Source organism: Falco biarmicus, chromosome 4, assembly GCF_023638135.1.
Source record: "Falco biarmicus isolate bFalBia1 chromosome 4, bFalBia1.pri, whole genome shotgun sequence".
Taxonomy (NCBI): Eukaryota; Metazoa; Chordata; class Aves; order Falconiformes; family Falconidae; genus Falco; species Falco biarmicus.
In genome coordinates this window covers 51,066,779-51,090,747 of record NC_079291.1, presented here as the reverse complement: position 1 = coordinate 51,090,747, position 23,969 = coordinate 51,066,779, and the positions used below count along the sequence as shown (strand labels likewise).

Genomic DNA, 23,969 nt, shown 5'->3' with positions numbered 1-23,969 from the left:
AGCAGATAAATTCACCTAACCTTTGTAACCTACAGGTGCAGGAACTCCTTTATCAGTTATTTAGATGTTTACTACTTGAAACAGCAGGCAACATCAACTCCCAATGAGTTCTGTCCCATTTGCCATATATTATAGAGTATAATTCTTCATATTAGGAAGGTCTAGGGCTAAACTTTGCATTTCTGCAACGCTGGCTCCTAGTTCCACTGTTTTTTGGAGCACTAAAAATTGTGATGGAGTTCCACAAATGGATAATTTTTGTATCTAAAGGGGAAAAGAATTAGCATTACCAATTGATACTTACTGTACAGATACTGATAGTGACCCACCACCAGAGGAGAAAAAGAGTAATAGAGCTGCACATGCATGTTAGCCTCTTTAGCTTGTTATACACAATACAAGATACAATATCCTCTCTAACTATTAACGACACAATTTTCAGTCTACTAGTAAACTCAGCAGTGTAACAGACTAGTGCTGAGTGGAGAACTTATTTGAAATATATGCAACATTAAAAAAAAACACCAAAATCAAGAAAAGATTGGTTATCTTCAAAAATAAAACTAAACCTGAATTGATTAATAAAATAATGAAAACAGTCACGTTTGAAAATCAAAGACAATCACTATAGCATTTGTTATTTTCAGTGTGAATGAAATAGTTACAACAGACAGCTAATATCTGATGAAACCTGCATCCAGATACAGCTATACCGGACTTGTTTACAATTTCATAGAAGGATCTGAAAATCCCCAAATCTCCAGACTCAATTTCTAGTCTGTCCCACTGTTGGAAGCTGATAGGTGGGTATTGAGGGAACATGAAAATCCCCTACCTGCTCAGCCAGCTTCCCCAGCCTGTGAGGCTATAGCAGCAGGAATAGCAGGGATGAGGAAGAGAAGGAAAGAAGGTAACACAAGACAAAAATAATAATAAAAAAATGGGAATGAAGGGTGGGAGAAAAAAAAAAAAGAGGAGAATGCAAAAAGCAGGGAGTAAAATAAAAAGAAAAACAATGTCAAATACAGGAATCTTACAAATTAACCATTATACCATTAAAGGTTAAAAAAAGTAAAAAATGAGGTGTCAACATTTTAGTAGAGCAACAGAAGAGACAGCTGTAGACTGCTAACCTTGGACAGACTTAAATGGTTTTAGGACACTACAGACAATGTTGTTAGTGGAAAACATGTGTCTAGCATACTGATATATTATTTTTTTGTTTGTTTTGGTGAAGAAGTCAGTAAACATTATGGCCCTGTTATTTTAATGAACATCCACTGAGGCAGGGGTTCCAGGTATGCCATTTCACTACTAAAAGAAATTTGTAAGCAATGTCCTCTGGAAATGAAAAGTAAGCTTTCCTTTTGGAAAAACAAAATATTAGTATACAATGAAGAAAGATACTTACACCTTGCTTCATACAGATTAACCTGCTCCTAAAGTGAAATAAAATCAAGGCTTCATGCACAACCTACTAGAAGACCCTAAGTAAATAGAGTAACTTCATAGTTCATAGTTCAGTAACTCTTCATTCTTAGCCTATTTGTGTTGATAAACGGTGTAATGCATGTAAAGAACAGTAAAATTAAAAGCTGATGAAACCCCATCAGTTCTGCACCATGATCGATAACACAGCAAAGAGACAAAATACAGTGGTGACTAATCCTAACCTGTTACTGTCACATGGAGCATCTAACACCAGATGGCTGCAGTGGGGCTTGCCCTACAACTTGTGAAAATACACAGCTCCGAGACTACTGCTATCCCACATCCCTCTTACCGAACTTCTGAATTCCAGCGAAGTTAAAGACTACAGGAAGCTGCCAGAGCAGCATCTTAAAATAGGTTTATTTTTGATGTGGGGGAAGATGAAGCATTTAAGAAAATAGGATGGATCTACTTATTAAAATTGATGCCCCAAAATAGAAATATTACTAATAATCCAGGCAGAACGCTGCAGTGTAACTGCAAGAAAGCAGAATTGCTGAAATCCGTGAGTGATATAATCATTGCCTGTGACCATACTGCAGGTCTGGAGAGGACTTTGAGAGCACCAGAGCCTCATACAGCTTTTCCCTAAGGAAGGACTTGAGAAACAGCAGTTGAAGCCTCAGCACCGTCCTTCTGCAGCCAGCTGCAGCTGAGATGCTCTGAAAGTGTTTCAAAAGAAGCTGTCGTAGCCAAGCCCAGACTGACTGACTCTATCTGCCTGTGCACATTTATTTTGCGAGACAGAGATAGAGAGCATCTGGAAAGCTGCTAATAGTTAAAAAACGACACAACTTCTGTTCTATCTGAAACTTACTAAGGCCATGCCAGGTAGTGTTCAAGGAAATAAAATAGGCCAAACATAATTTTCTGTCTGCAAACAGGTGCATCATAAAGTCACATCCCTTGGACTAAATAAATAAATCTCCTGCCCATGCATAGGCTGCCACCACTGAACCAGCCCTGGTCTGTGCAGACCTCTGTAACACGCCAGGCTTTTATTTTCTGGGAAAACCCTGCAGGTCAACACTGCATGGAGAACCACCCCAACAAGTCAGCAGTACGGATGACTGTGCCAGCACTCAGCCTGTACCTAATTTCCACTGAAGTCAAAGGCCAAGCTGCATGCTCTCCCCTGCTTCCCTCCCCATGGTTAAAAAACAGGAACTAGGCAATCAGAAGTCCTAAGAATTTAAAAAACCTGTTGTTTGGGGTTTTGTTTTGCTATCTAAGGATGTGGCCTCAGTGTTTACCCTGAGTGTGCTTCTGCTCCAGTGATGCCCAGAAATGGAATTTTTGATGCACACTTAACGATCTCATGTACGCAAGCACAGCAGCTGGAGCTGTGAAAAGAACTTCATGGCATGACTCATAGTAAAGGTGGGAAAACACAGAATGTGAGGGAACTCATCCAGAGCTGTACTGTATTGCGAAGTGTGAATCATACTGCTGATAAAGTGCATGGTCTCCTGCTGCACTCTTCACAGAGCGATCCCTTATTACTTTTAATATGGAAGATCCTCAAAAAGTGTGATCTATCACTCAGTAAAAAGAAACATTAACTGTATGCTTTGGTAGACAGTGAGGAAAGGATTTATTTCATATAACTTCAGCCATCAAAGAAGTAAGTGTGCAGTACAAGGTAGGAAGTATCTCCTGATGGTGATGGGACAAGATGGACACCTGAGACAGGCTGGAAGAAGCTCTCTCTTGAAGTACTTCGATTCTACTGACTATAGATGGATATTGGATAACTCACTTAGCCTTGCTGTCTCACGTAAAAAAGGTGACATAAAAGAAGCAAGATGAAGCCTGCCCTCCTGCCATAGCTTGGGCAGATTTGTTAGTATATTTTCAGGGTTAACTAAGGAAAATGAACAACTTCTAGAATTCCTCCTCAACTGGAATTGAGTAGCAGGTTGAATAAAATAAAAATATTTATTTCAAGTGTTTAAATGGAAATTAGATAAAATCCTAGAGAACCATCTGTGCTGTTGCTGTTGTAAGAAACAGGCTACTTTTCATATCTACTTTTCTCTCTCTCTTGAGAATACTAAGATGCTAGTTAATGAGAATTAAAATATGCTGGATGCAATCTTTTCATCTCAGAAATCCCTGGATCATTATCTGGGACTATACAGCCATAAAAGGTCAGATATTAATGGTATTTAAGTACCTAAAGATGGAGAAAATTATTTATTTTCAGAAGCACACCTCTAAAAACCTAGTCCAAAATGACTACATCAAAAGAAACATAGGAAATTTGCTCTGAATTTCAGACGAAATGAATAGAAATGGCAATGCATTAGGCTGTCAGTGATCTTAACGCTGAAATTAAGATCATTTGGTAGACTAACGCTGTTTTGTACTAAAGGAATTATCACAATTATTTCCTTTTAAAAGTAATCTTCAATGAAACATCAAATTCTGCTAGAAAGTTTTTAGACACACACACTCAGACACACAGACACATACATCTCCCTCCATCCCCCCTTCTTCTTGGAAGGAGGAACAACAGTGAAAGCTTTTTGGAAAAATCAGGATACCTTCCCCTTGTAAACACTTGAGTCTTAAGTTTGTCCAAAAAACTGGAAATCAAGTGAAGAAGTTATCAAAGATCACATCAAAGTTGCATTAGAGGCAGTCCATAAAGAAAAAAGCCTGGGTAGGTTTTTTGCTGGTGTCAATAGCTGAATACTGAGATATGTCTAGAAAGGTGATTAGTAGGATATGTATTTTAGAAAGACCGTAGAATAGACTGGATCACAGTTATCCCTATAGAAGATGCTGTTCCAGGAACCACATGCTGATCTCATGGATGACAAAACTTGTAAGAAAAAAAGCAAAGGCAGATGTTGTTGACTCAAACATCTTCATAAGTATTTTATTGCAGTGTGAAGAATCTAGAAATCATGACCCATTTCTGGAACATATTGGAGACAATGCTAATTTCAAGAACATTGTTGATCAAGGATTAAAATTCATTCTGTTCCTCAGCCCACAAGCTATTCTGGAATATCACTAGCCATAAACTTCCAGACAGTCTGGAAAGAGCTTTCAGTCTAATTCAGTATCCAGTCTTTGGCAGTGTCTAATACCAGATGCTTCAAAGGATGCAATCCTGTATCTTTATATTCTCTATCAAAATGACGTATTTTGTGGTGATGCTTGTAAGTAACATCTTTAGTAATTTTTCAAACCTCTTTAAAATTGCCAAACTACCCTCGGCTTAAATGCTTCAAAAATCATTCTGCTTGGAAGGGTAATGTTACTAAATATAGCGTGTTCTGAAATGGCTTTTCTTCATTCCAGCCACACCATTCTTTAGACAGTGTATGGCTTTTAGTTTGTCTAAGTTTTACTAAGATGCAACATATTAGTAGATCTCAATGAAGCCCAATACAAAGAGAGATGATCAGCCAGGCTGTTAACCACCCCACTCAAGGCTTTCATCCTGTCCTGTTCTGAAATTCATAGTCAGTATCATTAATAATATTCTTTCAGAGTTATCCACTTTAACAGTTTGATTCAATAACTCCAGAATTTCTGTAAAGAACCATCTAAGAAGCAAACGTCAGCTAAGTAGTTAACACAATCAAAAGGCAGATATACCTAGTCAAGCAAAAATCCAGCCTAACTCCATGCTGACTACAACTTCCAGTTTCTCTGAGTGTACTCAGCTCTCCTGCATGTTTGTAGTGGGCTGACCAAGACAGCAGCTAAGTACCCACCCAGATGCTCACTCCCTCCCCTCCCAGCAGGAGAGGGGAGAGCAAAAGCGAGAAAACCCATGGGTCAAGATGAAGACAGTTTAATGAGTGAAGGAAAGAGAAAAAAACCCTAGGTGATGCAAAAGCAATTACTCACCACCTCCCACAAGCAGAACAGTGCCCAGCCAGTCTCTGAGCAATGGCTACTTTGGAAGACCAATCCCCCCTGTTTAATGCTGAGCATGACATTATATAGTATGGGTATCTCAGGTCAGCTTGGAACAGTTTTCCTGGCTGTGTCCTCTCCCAACCTCTTGCTCTCCCCCAGCCTACTTGCTAGGGGCAGTGGGGTGGTGGTGCGGTGGGCAGAGTGAGAAATGGGAAAAGCCTTGATGCTGTGCAGCACTGTTCAGCAATAGCTAAACCACTGGTGTGCTATCAACATTGTTTCAGTCACAAATCCAAAACACAGCTCCTACAGGCTGCTATCAAAAAAGTTAACTCCATCCCAGGCAGACCCAGTACAGTACTACTTCCAAGGCCACATGCTCGAGCACTGAACTGGCTTACTGCTGCTTAGTGTCATTCCCTGGTTTTATTATTTGTCCTGAATAAATGACTTGATCTCGTAAATGAAGCAACCACCACAAACAGTCCAGAGATCACTGCAACCCTGAAATGGAGATTTTCATTAGTGGCAAGCAAACTTTTGCGGCTAATTTTTCCTTTTTGTCTACAGCATCCTTCATGTCTGGTCTCCCCAAAGACCAGAAGCCAGAGAAGTTCCGTTATATGTCAGTAGCTCCACCACAGCTGCAGGGGTGGGCTGGTGGGCCCCATCCTGATCTGTCAGCGAAGTCAGAGCAGTGGATGTATGCTATTACTTCCCTCCTTCCCCTCCTCTGTAAGAGACATCCCATCATCCCATGGGCACTTCACAGTGTCTAAAGATACAGGAGCAAATTAGATAAGGATTGTTACCAAGTAACCAGCTCATCTCTTTCTCCTCTGTTTTCTACTTGAGGGAAAGTGGTGTCCTTGTTGCCTGCTGTGCCCCTCCCAGCCAAGGTTTTAAGCTTGGTTAGGTTGCTGACTGGGTAAGCAGACCAACCTGCACCTGCTAACTGGCACCATCCAAACTGTGCTGTCTCATGGGGGGTGCCTAAAGATTTCCTAGATGTTTTCCGAGTTGTCCTCTCTGCCTTGTCATCACTCAGGACTCTAGATATGGAAAAAGAAATAAAGAGGCCTGTATTCTTGCAAAGAAATTCAGCAGGAGAGATTTCAAAGCCTCAGTCAGTACTTTTTGTATCAAATCCATGACAGAAATACAGGGGAAGATACTGCTTGGGTTCATACATGTTTAAACTACAAGATGCATTTTTCTCTCATAACTATAAAATTTCATTAGGGTAAAACTGTTTTGAAGGATTCAAGTGCCATTTTTTAGACTACAGGAGACTTTCTTAAATTTTTATTATTGGAGAATGTTTATGACAGCAATTACAGAATGTCAAACTAAAGAACTCTACCTCTGGGACACAGAATGACTTTTAACCCTGCTCAGCTTTGCCTTGTCATACGTTTGATAATAATAATTAAAGTCACCCTGGGCTGAAGGGATACTCTGCTGGTAGTCAGAGAGAAAGCAAGCAGTCCTGGAGACGTGTCATACCTCCTGTATTCATATTCTGGTAACACGCTGAACTACAAGGTCACTTTTAGACAAGGTCTGATGAAAGCCAGGATTCTTTAGTGATGTCGAACAGGGCAAGAGGCTAAGACAAGCATAACATACAGACATATTGGTCTGTGCTGAACCCATAAGCTGTATTTGTCACATTTTTTTGATAAAATAAAAAATCTTCACATTTACAATCAGGAAAAAAAAATAGCAAGTCCCTTATTTGCAAAGTCACTGAGAAGATCTGTTCTGGCTTCCACACCTAAGCAATTATGCAGGTTACATGCATGAGAAATCCTTTAATGTGAACTAGGGGTAACTGCCAGATTTGAAGTGTGAGATGCACCATATAGAGTGGAGGCAAGTTCTGCTGAGGAGACAGTGACTTTGAAGAGGTTAGAGACATGGTAGGTGACCAAATGGATATGGAACTTTACAGTCGATGTGGCTGCCAATGCAGAAGATGATCCTTGTGTTATTTAAAAAGATTATTAAGTCCAAAATCATATTGCATCTAAGTAGGACACCTGTGGCATTATTGCAGGAATAGTACATGAATTCCTGATACCAGATTTAGACAGAAAGAGATCAGGAGTCATTAAAAGCAGACACAGATCAGGAAAGGCTGTCTTAAGATTCTTTATCTATTTATCAAAGACTAAGATGTGTATTAGAGTCATGATATGAGATCCTTTATTCTAGATTAGAAAAATGTAATAAAATAAAAAGTGATTGAATCTAATGTCAGATAAATTTAAACTAGAAATAAGGCAAAATTAATTAAAAATTGAACACCTTATAAAAAGGCAAATTAACGTTCAGCACTTGAAGTTCTGAAAGATAAAATAATATACTGTAGATCAGCCTAAAACTATTTGCTTGGTGTAATCATCATTGGATGAAAACCTAGAGGGTATTCAGAAATTTGGACCAGAGAGCTACAGTGCTCCATCTGTCCTTAAAATCACGACTCAATAAAGATTCCTGGAGAATGCAAGTTAAATCCTGCATTATTCCTGGGTACTTTCTTCCGATTAGTGGATTAAAACAGAATGGAAGTGATGTAGCAAAACAATTTTCCACTGTAAAAGATAAACTGTGTGCAGAAAATATCTAGTTAATTAAATAATGGTTGGAATTATTTTACAAACAGAAGAAATCCATTTTGTAACATGCTAAATTAGCACTTGGAAACTGGATTTTACATTACATGACTAAATACTATTTTTGGAGCACAGAGTATGCATTCTGTCACTACCATGCACTTCTCTGAATTACTGTATTCACGGGCAGAATAAATGCTATGAGTGCAACATGAGAGGGATGAATAGTTGACAAAGTAACAGAAATTTACTACCTGGATATGCAAGAACATGAAGTACCACATGCATTTTTTTTATTATGTCTGTAACCAAGCAGCCAAAGGAAATACAATGAATGCTTTTTTCTGAAAACTGTTTTCTTAAAATAATTTTGAGCTTAAGGAGTGAAAAATCTTACCTGCAAACATATTGCCAGGTTAACTCTACAGCCAAGTGATGTGCTGACAGCCCGTGGATGGAGACCAAGGTCTTTAAATAATTTTGAAAATGACTGAGTAAGAGCTATCCGAGGTCGTTCTTCAGCCACTACTACACATGTCCGTACACGTGAAAGGTCCAGTCCCCTTGCCTAAAAAGAAGTTAAAATGTAACAAAAGCCACAAATGGACAGATTTAATGAAAAAGTTAGTAGTACTTAAGTGTATTGTGATTCAAGAGGAATAGCAGAATACAGGCCAAGGTGCCAGTATAATTTACAACTTTCCTGGACGCCGGATGGCCAGATGACAGCCTAATAGCTGTAGAAGAGCAGACATACCTGCTTGTCATCTCAGTGTTAGCACATAGGAAGAGATGGGTATGCTAATTCTGAAGGGAGGCAATGCTATTTCCTAATATTAATTCAGAAAGCCAGTGAATAACAGCGAACAGGAAGCAGTGTCTAGCCTTAGAAAAGCTGATTAGGAAATTATTAAACGAGGATGGTTAAGGGCTGGAGACATTGTAAATATCAGTATCCTAAGATATAATTTATTTCAGTAGCATACTGGAAATTCTAGATCATTTCATCAATGTAACTGGCCACGTGGCTTTTAATTTTGGGGGGGAAAAATTGCCCACCCCATACAATGACAACCCACTTAAAACAATACAGTACTTTTAATAAGTGATTATTGAACTACAGGGGCCAAAACCAAACTAGTACTTCATACAATCAAGGAATTCATAAAACATAATATTCAACATAATATTCTTCGGGTCTCTTGCACGTTTACAACTTTGTTTTCCAACACTTGCCTATCAACATAGGCTGCAACACAGAACAGAAAGCTTAGGTAAATAAAAGCCTTCCCTTGATGTTTAAAAGCCTCGGGATCTGAAAGAGACTGACTGATATTCGACTATAGACTTTGGCACGGAATAACACAGGTTCTGCAGAAGCTGCCCTCGCCCTCCGATGCCTTTCTCTCGCTGCAGACATTTAGCACAGCCCTTCAGGGCAGGAAGGGCTCTCAAACCCCACCCTGCAGACGCCAGTTTGTGCAGGACAGCAGAATTACTCACCTTCAGTGACTCTGTTTGCGAACCGAGTCCCTTAGTACAAAGCTCCATGACTGAATAGGAACAAAAAGTGTCTCTCACTTTGTACTGACTCACGGCAAGAAGCCACAGAGCAGGATTTGTCTCCAGTTCTGAGGGGGGAATCAAAATAGACTGGTGTCCTGAATAAACGCTGTAAAGACACAAGATTCGTTAATGCATGCTAAATGCCTGCGCCCGCAGATGTTAATACAGGCTATGGGGTACTAGAATACAAAGTTTATCACAGTGCTGGATGAACCATGTAAAGTCTCACAGTGCTCTACAGGTCCAGCAGTTTAACGTGAAGTTTAACTGGTTTTTGCTTCAGAGTCTACGAGGAATCATGAGGAATGCAGACAGAACATGCTCCTAAAATACTAATTTATTCAAAATGCCTGTAGACTTTGCTGTTAGAACTGTACTGAAGAGAGCAAAATAGCTTGGTTATTAATGGTGCTAATAAACAGTATTATAATATCAACAAAAATTATGTGTTGCTGACAAATAATTAAGATTGGGCAATTACCATTTTAAGATACCTTGATTAGAAGAGTACTTGATTACTTAATATGGAAATAACCTCTCTCCTGCTGAGGCAAGCAAGAGGTTTGCAATCACTTTCAAGGAGTAAACTTGGCCCCAATTTAACAATCCTTGTGGCTTCAGATTTCTTCTGTGGAAGTTTTATGAACTTTTAAAACCCAAATATACTACCTCTCTTGTTTACTGGATACCCTGTGAGTATAAGTGTTAAGAAAAGACACTTATCAGGGTCCCTGAAGGAAACAATTCTGTCCGAGCTAATTTCCCTGGTACCAAAGATTGTCCCCAAGGGAAAAAAGTATTCCCAATTTGATTTTATTTCCCATGGGTCCTATGTTGTTCATTCATCTCAGACAGGCAGATTTACCATCAATTTTACAGTTCCTTCACATCTTAATTTGTGATTTGTAGCTATATCAAATCAGAATGGTCATAGCATAAAACCCCCAACACAGAAGTTCTGAGAAAGGACCATAAAGCCCCAGAGATTTATGACGCACATGGGAGAAATTAATTTGTGACTTGAAAACTTGAAATGCCGGCTTGGTAAAGTACAGCTGACGTTTTCAAATCCAAGTGCCCGAGGTAAGACACGAAATGGAACTTTAATTTCAGGAGTACGAACATCTCTCTATAACTAACACACTTTTGCAGTTCTTGAAGATATGTTGCTCACTAGCTTCCCTCTTTGGTGAGTGCTCCCACTCCTCCCCCAAACCCAGGTGAGAATGCTTTCAAAAGCTGTGCAATTTAGAAGAAGGTTTGTGTGACCTGGATGCCTTTACTCGGTACAATAAAGGCATAAAAGGTGTACAAGCCCAGCCACAATGGCAGTTAATGATCCAAACAGTTTAGGTCTCTGCTGGAGTATGAGCCAGAGGTTGTCATGGAATATGTATGAACTACAGTTAAAATAATTTCATTTATCATACAATAAAAAAATTATCTTTGACTGCCTGTCCACATTTACACCACTCCTGGTGATTTATGACCAGTGACTTACTACAAATTGATCTGTTCTCAATATGGCTGACATAACGACTATAGCGCAGGATGGTCAAATGAAGCATTATGCTTTTATGTTGCTTTTACAGAATCAGAATAAAGGATGACTGAACCCTGAGCATGTGCTTTATAAACATTTGAAAAAATATGTTGGCAAAGTTACCTACGCCTGCAAGGAGTATGCCCTGAGCTCAAGTGACAGATCAAACCCAGCTAGGGAGTAGCAACAGTTTATACTATAAATACTACTACACTCTTTCTTTCTCAGCCAATTCTATTAAGTTTTTCAGAGAAGGCCGAAAGGTCTTAGTTCTTTGCAAATTTAAGGTTAGGGTCCCACAAACAATCAAGGTGTGTGGTATGTCTGGTAAATAATTCTTACAAACAGGTAGCTGTAACCACTTGAGTAAGAACCTGGGATGGGCTGCAAACTGCATGAATATGGTACACAGAGATTCAGCATCAAAGCCTTCCCCCTGTCCCTAAACTCCTCTTGTTGATGCAACCAATAGCAGAAGAAAAAAAAAAAAAAGAAACAACAACTACAGAATAATAAACAAGCTGCCAGGGGATCAAATGTGGGAGAGTTATTACTCAGAACCATATAAAGACCCCTTAAGTGCCACTTATTCAACATCCCAAAATAAAAACAAAATCAAAAGAACAAACTTTATCCCTGTACTGAAAAGTGCACACAAAAACTCCACAGTAATAAGGGAGGAAAAAGCTGTATTGCTTTTAGTGGAAAAAAACACAGATTTGATTCCAAGGAAATAGTCCAAAATGGTGGAATCTGAGAATATGGATTTATATCAAAGACAAATCTTTTCCCCCTCAGTAACACTAATGAGTGGGAGTGAACTGTCTACCTTTCTTGATCAGCTTGGGCTGGACAAGTAAGCAAGACGTTTGTATTTGCTTTTAACCTCCCACCAGCAGCCATGCAGCAAAGCATGAGGATCTGGGCAAAATAACCCCGTCTTCTCCAGACTGAGGGAAACAAAAACCCTTACGATCAGACTTTGACTGAAAAATCACTCTGATTAGGCAGAAATAAATCAGATGTTGCTAGTACCTTTTCTGATCTTTATGATCCCTAAGAAATACTAAAGAGTCCAGAATTAAACTGTAGAGCAGCAGAAAATATCTAGCAGGAAGGAAACTTTCTGTGGTGCAGAACCTCGGATGTGTGTTGCTCTCGTCCATAGTACATACATCTACAGAAAGATACCAAGCCTGGAAACTTGATGACCAACACAGGCTTTGGCTACCAAGCTACGGTTTAATAAACCACGCTTATCAACTGATTTGCTAGAGCAGCTGGTGGAGCTAGAAGACCTACAAAGACATATGTCTGGGGTGAACGTGCCAGTTCCAGAGCTGAAGTGGTTTGCAGCACCCGGCTGCCACTATGTCAGTCATAACTTGGCTCACCTCCTTGAATCAACTCAGAAGCATTATGCAGGTTTTGTGAATCACTCCAAGCAACAAAATGTTCCTGGTAGCTGCACATCCTTGCAAATCCGCATATTTTATACTTCCATGTTGACCCCTGCGAAGCTGTATGTCACCAATGTTTTGGTGGAGAGAAGCTGAGGAAAAACAGCTACTCCCTTGTATAGCTGGTTGAAACATTTCTACAACTCTGGTGGTTTCGAATCACTGTTAGATGTTAGAGGGTGTTTGCTTAGTTTTAATGCCACCAGTCAAGCAGAGGACCACACACTTGAACAGACTGCAGCTGTGGAAGGCTGCTTTGGAGACGCTGGATATAGCTAGATGTGGTCCCAAACCTACTGGAAATTCTGTCAGTGCTGCCTCTGTGTAATTCTAGGTATGGTAGAGATGTTTGGTAGGCACATCTAGGTACGGTACATTCTAGATATGGTAGAGTTAATCCCGAAACTGAGGCGCTAAACAAATAGACAGTTACATCTCACCTTGAAACGTGATAGTCATCAAGAGATGATTAAGCTGTCAGCTTTGCTACTCTCATACTGGAAGCAACAAAACCATGGTGAACACTGTGGCATCAGGGGGATCAGATGGGATATTAGGAAAAGTTGGGGGTTTAAATATAAATTGTAGAAGCTAAAATTACCATTCTGAAATTGCAGCTATGTATGATATATTGGAGTAGGTGCAAGAATTCAGTTATATAAATATTGGGAAGGAACTGAAGCAAGATAGTTTCTTCCATCACTGTAGAAACCTACTGTCACAAAAGTAACTCTGTCTCCTGACGGAAGTCTTGTAACGGGAGTAGACACAGTGCAGAACTGCAGAGACTAGCTGACAGACCTGGACATCTGTTTATCAGTCTCCACCATTTTTAGGAAATACAAAAGGAGCAGACAAAAAAGACGACAAAAAAGGAGAGTGACTACAGAGCACCCCTGCATCATCTTGTCACGATGACATTTAGGATGCAGATGCAGAGTGAAATGCTGCGGTAGTTGAGGTGGGAGATCACCTTTTAGAAATGCTCTCTTCCTTTAGAGGACTGCAAAGCAATCGGGGGGAAAAAAGGGTATTCACATGGTGGACGAGTCTTGGATTTTGGCAGTAAGTGAAGAGCCTTGTCTGCCTGCACTAAGCAAGGGCTGCCCAAGGACAGGAACACTCCAGTTAAATGCACCAGGATGTATTTTGGTATGACGGCACCATCTGATCACAACACCGGTACCACCGCCTGCCAGGCTGTTTTGGCAGTGTACCTGGAAGGACATCTTGGCACTTAACTGTTCCACTGAATCAAAGATTTACCCCATGCTGTGCTGATGCAGATTAACAGTCAAGTCTGAGGTTTTATTATAGTTCCAGAAATTTCAGCAGGGCAATAAATGCTGACAAATGGCAACTGCAATTTGCAATTGCATTCTGGCAGGCTGCTGACCTGCCACTGCCCTTACTTTTGGAGTCCTTCTCAGGTGGTATCAGCTGAATTCCCACTTAACTGCAGGAGGCAGGTAGGTACTGCTGAGTCTTGTAAGTAGATGTATTTAGTTTCTGCATTTCTAGAGATAATACTTGGGATTTGGTGATGAGGGAGAGGTACGGGAACTGAGCAATTGCCAGAGCCCAAAATAGCTGAGTTGCCATGCCTATAATTCAAAGTCTGTGAAAAGAGTCTGCGTGTCAAGGAAACCCGAATGGGACTGAACAAAAGCCTTCACAATTAGCTGGACCAGACCTTGTATGAAGGACAGTAGAGGTCACAGAGCAGAGTATTTGTGCATATGTCTGCCCTAGGCTTCACAGGACTTGGGCCAAAATTAAATCTTCAGTTCTGCTGCAGACCCACTACACACACCGAAAAGGGGCTTTTGGAGAACATGTAAAGGACTTCGCACTACCTGCAGAATCCAAGATGTGCAGCTGGCATACAGTGCACTAGCAGCAAGACTGAACATGGTAAGCGGATAAGCAACCAGTACTGAAGAGACACAGGTATCTCACAAAGAAGTTTAACTAATGCACAGTGAAAGACATTATTGCATCAGGCACACAGATTTTCCCCAAAAGGAAAAGATCTCACCCATAAATCTTGATAGGCTTCCGGTGCTGAGAATAGGTCCAGTCTTTACAATTTCCACATCAGAGTACTGGGAGCCGGCGAAAGTGGTGCTCCAACCCAGCACTTTGCTGTAACTCAAGCTCTGGTGCTGGTACTCCAATCAGATACCCCCAAGTCACTGGTTCCCACTGAAATGGCAGTATTTTGTCCCTGTAGTGCCTGCACCACCTGCTGGGACAGTGTTGTCTGCCCAGAATGACAGCCAGAGGTTAACTCCAACTTCTCATCACTGGCACGTCTTCAAAAGGCCTTAGCCTCCCCCTTCCAGAGACATGTTTCAGCAATCTCTGAGCCTGACAAGGGAAGCTTTCTTAACACGGGTCCAGGTTGCTCCAGGGCACTTCTGAACTGTTATGTAGCTTTTTATTGGAAAGTGTGTTGCTGACTGCTCCTGAGCACAAACACATCACCTGGCAGCACCAGGAGTGGGAATCATACACTCTGTGGAACTGGAGTGCTCAGGGCCACTTCAACACAAAGTCCCTTTATCTAAATACGTAAAGCAGGTGAGCAAGTGCTAAAAATTTGGCCACTGTTTCTATTTCGTATTGAAGAAAAAAGAGAGATGTCTTGCCCTGCATGGAGGACAGCCTGAGGTAAACTGGAGGATGCAGATGGCAGTGCCATTTCTGTTGTCACTGGCATTAGAGACATCCTAAGGCTGAATGCATCCAGCTCAGTTCATTATAGCACAGTTTGTAAGCCCCTGCTCAGACCTGAGGACCACTCAAGTGGTGTCTTAGCAACACTCCCCCCCTTGTCCCAGCTACTGCCCCACGTACTGGCAGGTCTACAGAGAGGTGGAGTTAGTCAGTCTGTCAGCGCACCTCAGAACTTGCATATCAAGGTAACTCAGGGCTTTCAGCTGCCCTTGAACCTTCTAGACTTGAGGCAGGTTTAACAGACCTATAGTAATGTGGAAGAAACGCAGATTGCCTCTTTCACAGATTGCCACTGGCTAAAGACTCCACTGGAAACAGGCACATGGCATTGTGTGGACAGATGCACCTTTACATTCCCCTGCCCCGCTTACACACTTCACAAAACAGGAGAGAGATGGTTATGTTCATGTCCTTCACTTCCCATGTCAGAATTACCCTTTTCCGGTGTGGCATTTAGGCTTCTTTATGCAGTCTTACCTTTAATTTGCTATAAATAGGCTGAAATTGTGTGAAATGCTCATGCCTACCAGATATCTTCAAGTTTGCCTGAAACCCCTAACAATAATTAGTTAGTTGTAGCACACTAAAGTTTTCTAAAATTCAGTTCTCATGTTAATGCGGCAATTCCTTGCTTACTTCTTGCACAGTTCCACCTGTTCGGTTAATAAGAAACCTTGCAGTCTCTTGCTCCAGAAGCTCTCTGGCAGCAAGGCTGGGGACTTAAGCTTGTGGCTACAGAACAGAGACAGCAGGAGCAGGACAGGAGAAAGCCACTTTGCTGCACCTTACCTGGAAAGCCTTCCCAAGATCACTTTATAGCATTCATGCCATTTTTTATGTAGCTACTGTGGACTTGAAAATTCAGTTATTTTAAATCCAGACTGAGTCTTACTGACTTGCACTATTACAATCTCACTTTGTGAGAATATGTATAAAATTCATTATAAATTATGAATGTACTTCATTTTAATTTGAGCAAGGACAATTCTATCTTCCAGTAGTAAAAGCGGAACTGCAATATGGGTTGGCTTAGCTGGCCTAAAATGGAGGGAAAATTCTTATTCTATTGCACCACTCAGCAACTATCGATGAAATAAATCCTCACTAACAAAATGCAGAATGCTCTATTCTGCCCCACAGTGAGCACCACTAAGATAGGGACATCTTAATTTCAGGAAACATTTTTGAACAATGAGATTTAGTATTGATTTTTTTACATTGGAGGACACTTTTATTTTTTTTCTTTTAAAGAATGTAATAAATTTTAAAATGTAATGCAACCCAGGTCAGAATACCAGGATCACCCTCTTAGAATGGAGAAATGACATCATTAAAGAGAAAAACACAAAAATAAGGTATTCTTTTATTGAGCCATTAGTAAGAACCTGTTAAAATTAGTAAGTTTGGAGTTTGTGAACTCACAACAGGGCTGATGACTGCTGCCGCACCCAGGACGTGCTGTTCAATGACAAAGGTTCCAAGGAAACCCTGCTGGAGCATGCAGCCAGTTTAGAGGCAACATGGTAAATTCCATTTTTTAAAAAATGTATTGCTCTGCTTTGCAAGGTTTCTTTTCTTTATTATTTCATGCCCTTTAGGTCATAAAATAATAAATTTTTTTTAAAATAAAAACTTTGCAAAACTATGCAATATATTCTAAACTTACCAAAGGGCTCCATGCTCCAGCAGCTTTCCTAAGTAGCTTTGACCTCACAGAATGGGGCATTCTGGGGCACCGCAGTGGAGCAGCCCAGCACAACGTCTAAGCACCTACAATGGGGGATAAAAGGTTAGTTTTTCTTTTATTCCTTAGTCAATGCCTCCTTTGGTCTAGTTAATAAAGGGTTTAAAATGTACTTGTCATTTTAGCTGCACCCAGCACAGGAGGTTGCTTTCTCTTCCTGCTGGGCTCCTAAAATGTTAGTTCCTATTTAACGCTCAAAACCCCCTAGCTGATCAAAAATTGAAGATCTAACTTCATTTGCATATGCCATTAGAAGTATTAATTTAGTTAGTGGGAGTGGTGACACAGAATCATACTTTACAGTAGAATCCTCTGAGGTAGAAATCTGGGCTGTGAAATGTTGGGGAGGATTTATGTTAAGCTACAAAGAGTAAAATGCAAACTTGCAAAGCTTTAAGTTACAAAGAGTCCAATAACATCCACAATGTATTTTTTGCTATCACATCCAATAATACTAATTTCTAAAATAGTAATGGAAATTAAGTTTGTAAGTGGAATTAAGGGAGCTGTATCTGATGTCAGATTTCTCTAAAAGACAGTCACAATTCAAGCAACCTGCAATTTTTCTGGTTTTATAGGAAGAGGACATCAGTGGCAAGGAAGAGATTGACATGATGGTTCATGTTGCTGGCCTGATCTCAGTTCCTTCAACTCCCTCACTTCTTTTCTCTTCTTTGAAAATGGTATAAAATTTTCTATTCCTACTACAAGCTACAGACAAGCACAGACCTTGATTGATTGCTTTCTCCCAAAGGCTTGCTGCCTTAATTCACCTGCCAGACATAAAAAATCTTCTTCTCCTAAAAGGCTGAATATTAGCAGTATTGGTAAGGACCTAAGGGCAGCAAATGCTTATTTGTTGCAAATACGGTTCTGGAAGAACCAAAAATTCCTGTATTCACAAGAGTCATGAGCACCACAAATTACTTGGATTTTGGACAGGTCAATATTTATCTGTATTTTATGGCTCTATCGTGATGGTGCATGGAAGTTATTCTTGGATGCTCCATGTATCAACATTATTCCATACAATAATACACTCCTCAGCTGAACTCTCCTGTGGTGCTCTCAGCCCTTCCCTAGTCTCACTGAATGCACCATTGCAGATGTGGCTTAGTTCCCAGCCTAAACAGTGTTGACATCAGGACATGCTGGAACTCATATGCCTATATAAAAAATTTTCTTAAAATTTTAAAAATCCTAAAAAAAATCAGCACTTAAAAGAATTAACTTAAAAAGAGTGATTTGTTTAAAATTTCAAAATTTCTGAAAGGTGTCTTGATATTTTTTTTGTAGCCTCAATATTTTTATTTATTTTTGTGTTGGGGAAATAAGACATTGGAAAGAAATGATTTTTCAAAATGAAGAAACCTCTAATCCCTACATAAAATCTGAAACAATATCAAGACAAGTATAGTTTAAATCAAGAAAGGCTGATCAAGAATGAGTAAGATAATACTGTTAATCTTAGGCCCATTTAATATTTAATAAGAAGTATTTTAAAGGGGCAAAAAACCAGACCAATAGCCTTCCTTCAAATAAACAATAATCACTGAAAACAAATTGTTGCAGTTGCTTCCTTCAGGTATTTAATAAATTGGTAAAATTTTATCCAGGGTGTGTATATAATATATATAAAAATATATATAATTACATAAATATATATATAATTATAATTATTTTTTTATATATATATATATCTATAGATAGATAGATAGATAGATAGATAGATAGATAGATAGATAGATAGATAGATAGATAGATAGATATGTAATCCAAAGTATTTCCCTGGATGATCTTCATTTTTGTAACTAAAACCAGCAGCACTGCTAGTGCCAAAGAATTTCCTATGGAAGGAGCAAAGATGTCAGACTTCTGTGACGCTGAGATGTCTTCATAAAAATGTGTTCCATTAACATTCCAATAGCTCTTTCCCCTTGCCTCTGCATCAACCCAGAAGACTTAAAAAAAAATAATCGACAGAACTGCTTTCAGTGCTGAACTGTAACTTCCCTGGAGTATAGAGACTGACAGAACTGTTAAATTCCTAAACTCCTTGTTAAAGAAAAAAGCTGATTCACATTTCACTAGAAATGCCTTTTTCTGACAGCTTTGGTACTGCCATAGAAGTATCCTGCAAGAAAACATACTTCCATGTCTCTGCAAAAATCACATCCATAAGTCCCACAAATGAGGAAGTCCCCAATATCTACTTGTGCTTTCGGATTAGAGAATAAAAAAAGAGTACATCACGAAACCACTTCCTTGAGGTAGTATTGGTAGAGCTCTGTCTTCATCAAACAAAACTAGCCAGACTCTGCAGAGACAGCAGTAAAACAGCAGGAGGTCAATGAGCAGCCTTTTTGATGCTCTGCACTTGTAAGTCTAAATACCTACGGCCATGCCCCGCTCAAAGAAAGCATATTCTCCGTACAGCACTCTCCATACAGCTTCCAGCAATTCCAATTGCCTATGTGAGTCCCAGAGGAACTGTCTGTTCTTCCTGTCCTTTTATGATTCACATCATCCAGTTTGTTGTGTTATAGTACAACAGAAACAGTATTTTAAAAGGTTGAGAAGAAATCTCACCTGCAGAGGCACCAGAGGACAAACCCAAGTCCACAGTAGGGGTCCAAGCAGATAGCAACTTCTCTGGAGGGATAAAGCTCACACTGCAGCTTAATAGAACGACAAAAGGCACTAGTGGCTGCATGAGACATCTGAAAGACAACAGCAAAGTAATTAAAATGATCGACTATGTCATTCAGAAGGCTCATTCCCAAACTGCGCCAAGTGCTTAAATCAGTTACAGGATAAAGAAAACAAATAAATATTGATGTTGTGCTCTATGTAAACACACGTGTAATTTATATCTAAGGAAGCATAATTCTCCTTCAAGAGGGCATCCAAATAACTGTGAAAGGGGAGGGGAGACAGAATGAATAAGTTTGAAGTGATTTAGGGAGAAAGCTGTGAGTGGTTTAAGTATGTGCTCCGAGCTTTATGCAAAGCTAATGATAACAAGCTAAATTTTCTGCAAGAATAAAGGAATAAATGACTGCAGGATCTCAGTGAAGTATTTTGCTGATCATCAGTAATATATTTCTAAGTACACGTTTCATAGTACAATAAATAAAAAATGCCAATGCACTTCTTAAACTGAAGAGGATTTTGCATGTGAAAAGGTACTAAGGACCTCATAATTCATTGATAAAGACCCTTGGTAAAGTTAGTAAAGTTTCTGTAAAATGTCTTCATGTTATCCAGCTTCTAACTGAGAAACAAGCTCTTAAAATCTTGGTAGGAAAGCTCTCAGAGATAAAACATGCAGAAAATAGAAACAACAACAAAAAAAAAAAGATCAAAGGGAAATTCTGAATATTTTTCTATGTTAGGGTGTTTCCCACACTCACCCATCTTGGCTTAGAAGTTCTAACTACAGCGGGGACAGAATTACATCGTTCAATCTTTGTCCTCTTTGTTAATAACAAAAAAGAGACCTATGTTAGAAATACAGCCTGGATAGGATTTAACTCGTCTAACCTTTGATCTCTGCCACATACTGAGCTACCTGCTTTATATACTGTTAGAGTCAATGGAGTGGAACAGGCACTTGGGAGGTAAAATTTATTTGATCTTAAGGTAAATGGGAATAAAGCTCCAGAAGTGACTTTGTCTCCACTGCCAACGCGAGCCATAACTGAGGCTGGACATGTTCCAAGTGATGAAAAAGGACAGGCTCAAAACAGGTGCCCATACGCTGTTAACTCTAACTCAATCAAGACTACTTTTTCACACAGGACCAAACTGAACTCTACAAGTCCAGAACTAGTTTCATACTGTGAATTTTTGCACCACACTGGGTGCAAACTATTGAAAAAGTTCAGAGTAAATGTAACTGGACTCTACTACTTCCAGTGATTACAAAACAACAGCTTTTCAGAAGCCACATAAATTGTTTAGCCATCTTTATAATTTAGCATCACTGTGTTATCAATATAAGCCTTGTGACTCTTACGATCCTTCTATCAAAAATTAATCACTAGTGATGATCTAGTAGATGGTAACTGTTTACACAAACCTGCTGAGTCAGTGATCAAGAGGCTTTTTGACCCAGATATCAGAAGTTAATTAATTCCTTGACAGATTTATCTGCATTTCCCTTTAGCCACATTAAGAAAAAGTTTGTCGACTTGCCCTGCCTTTGACCATCTTTGAAACTCTCCAGAAATGGACTCTGCATAGCTAGTAGTCATTTCTGCAAGTCTGATAAGGTGGGATTCAGACCTGATTTAATATTGATGACTGCATCTGAAACAATCATTTAAGGCCCCCTTTAGAAGAAATGAAGACTTATGTGACATTCACCCCACTCAAAAATAGATGTTTCAGGCAACTCAGATAAATTACACCCTAAAAGTCCCTGCTTCTCTCTGTTGTCTATTGAGGAGTCAAATGACCAGTCCACATATGTAGGCATTGTAGCTATTTGAAGTTAGATGAAAAGAATCTTCCAGATGAAATGAATCCTCCAGGAGTGTCCAGTATGTGACCATCAGCCAGCTCAGCCATTTAACTGTCAGTTGACTTTGAGCTGGCCACTTCACCACTCTGTGCTTCAAATTCTCCATCTGAAAACTGAGAAAATGATGCTTTCTTTGTTTATAAAGTATGCTGACAGCTTCTGAAAATAGATGGATGATGCCAAAGAGTATGAGGAATTCAATATAGGACATAAGTCTGATATGTCAGCAGAGATTGCTGAAGGAATCATAATCCTTGGATATAAACCAGACAGGCCTAAGGAAGTAAAAGGTAAGAATAAAAGAGTGATTTTGCCTCTGCCTGCGAGTAATATGTAAGTTAGCAGCTAGGTAAAACACTTTTGATGAATAGTGGCTAGGGGGTTGGAAAAAATGGTAGAACAGAGATTTAAAGAGCTCAACATGCCTGAGCTTATCAAACAAATGCATCAATTAATGTTTTACTGCTTAATCTAGTATTGTACCAAGTGAATATATCAGAGACATCAGCAGTTACCTCAATTGCATGAAGAAGAGAATACTGAAAACCAATAGCCAGTAACTGAGTTGTGATAAGGAGGAAACAATGAATGGGCACTGGAACAAGTAGAAAAAGGGTGACTAATTCTCATTTCCTTCATTAAATGGAACCAGTGGATGCATCAGTTGAAGAATGCTTCAGGCAGACAAGCTAGTAGTCTATCCACAGGGGTACTGGAATGAAATTTTTAGTCTGAGGAGGAGGAAAGGGGCTCAGTTCGCCACACACAGTACCATAGTGAGTACAGAAGAACTAATTTAATGTTAACGGAATCAAATAATGACAGCAAGGTAGGAAGCAATTCAATGTCTACTACCAAAAATCAGGAGGAGTTATAAATCAGGAGCAATGTACCACCTGCCAGCCAGGAGTGACAGCAGGAATGCCAGCTTTAACAGCAAGTCCCTACCTTTACCCCTGCTAGCATGCCAGTTGTGGAGACACTGAAGTCAAGGTAAGCAAGCATTTCAGGGTTAGAAGGTTTGTAGATCTGTGCAGGCCGCTTCTTTGGCAAATCGTCTAGTGAAAAGAGAGAAAGAAAATGTGTGTATCTTACTCCCACGACAGATAGACCTCTGAGTGCTTGACAAATACAATGATAAAAGAAGACACAGAGGTCCCCTAGCCTTAGTACTCACCTGTATCTAGTACTGGAGGCCATGTTCTGACATCCACTGCTGCTGCTGCCTCTCGCGACCGTAACAATTTACATATTAATTGTGTAGTCATTAAGCAGGCAGAGCGGCTCACCTAGGAATTTAAGAAATAAATAATAACGCAATGGGATACTGATTAATTCTCCCATGAAAATGAGCCAGATCATGATTTATTTTCTGCCAGAACAGGACACAGGTATATTAGCCTTATGTTTTCCAATCAGGAGGTAGAAAGATGCACAAAAAATGCAGCTCACAAAGCAGACAAAGTCATGTGAGTTTTACAAATTACATGAAAATAGCACTTTCAGAAGAGCATTGTAATGAAACTGAAGGCACCTTAATAGTGAGAATGTGCTTTTCCAACACATTATATCAGTTATGAACCCAGAATGCCAGTGCACAAGACTATGACCAAAACACGTCCTATGTGATGGTAATATATCTTGGTTGATAAACAATATTTTCACATAAACCAAAACCTAGCCTGACATTTATATGAATAATTTTACTATCTTAAGTCAATTTTATGTTAGCCATATATTTCCAGTTCTTGTGCTAGTGATAAACCACTGGGAACTCTTCTGATATCAGCATGAGTAGCTCTAAACCAGAAATTGTGCAAATGGCACTAAGAAATGAAATGGTGAGTTTACTGCAAATACCATCTGCCCTGAATTTTAGATGACACATGCTGAAGGTATTCTCCTTCTAGATTTGCTATTTTAAAAAAATCGTAAGTAGCAACTATAATAATATTTCTCACTGATTACAAAAATTAATATATTTAAGGAAATATTCAGACAAACATAAACATGAACACTATTAATCACTGAAGGTGGTACAGAGGACAAACTGAAAGGCAGCATCATTATTCTTTTCCCTGAACTTTGAGAATCTGTGCAAAAATTGTTAAGAGTATTTTTTTCTTTAAGGACTCTGAAACATTTCATTGCACACTGAATTGCCAGTGTTCAACCTAAGGAAATCAATAACCATATGTACACTAAATTTTACCATGGAGCAGAAAAGATCAGCTTCTGTTGACAGTAATCTCATGAAGGTCAACTTTATAGAGCACGTGAGGAAATCAGGAGCATAGAAATACTGACCCAAGCTCTATTTACTTCCTCTAACCCCATGATTTTCCTGAATGGACAAACTAAATACTTCAAGCTAAAAACGAAAACAAATGAAGCCATTGCAGCA

The 23,969-nt window shown here is 39.5% G+C and overlaps 1 protein-coding gene across 4 annotated transcripts in view; it reads right to left on the bottom strand.

The window, feature by feature from the left end:
- Window positions 1–23,969, bottom strand: part of DIP2C (disco interacting protein 2 homolog C) — a 325,231-nt gene that overhangs the window by 30,118 nt on the left and 271,144 nt on the right. For 2 of the 4 annotated variants that reach the window (XM_056336759.1, XM_056336762.1), the window contains 6 exons: window positions 22,743–22,854; window positions 22,514–22,623; window positions 19,630–19,760; window positions 9,492–9,660; window positions 8,386–8,556; window positions 836–865 (listed from right to left, as the gene is read on the bottom strand). In XM_056336759.1, coding sequence (XP_056192734.1) covers window positions 836–865; window positions 8,386–8,556; window positions 9,492–9,660; window positions 19,630–19,760; window positions 22,514–22,623; window positions 22,743–22,854 — 723 coding nt within the window. The remainder of the gene's footprint in view (window positions 1–835; window positions 866–8,385; window positions 8,557–9,491; window positions 9,661–19,629; window positions 19,761–22,513; window positions 22,624–22,742; window positions 22,855–23,969) is intronic. The other 2 variants (XM_056336760.1, XM_056336763.1) reach the window with 1 other exon arrangement.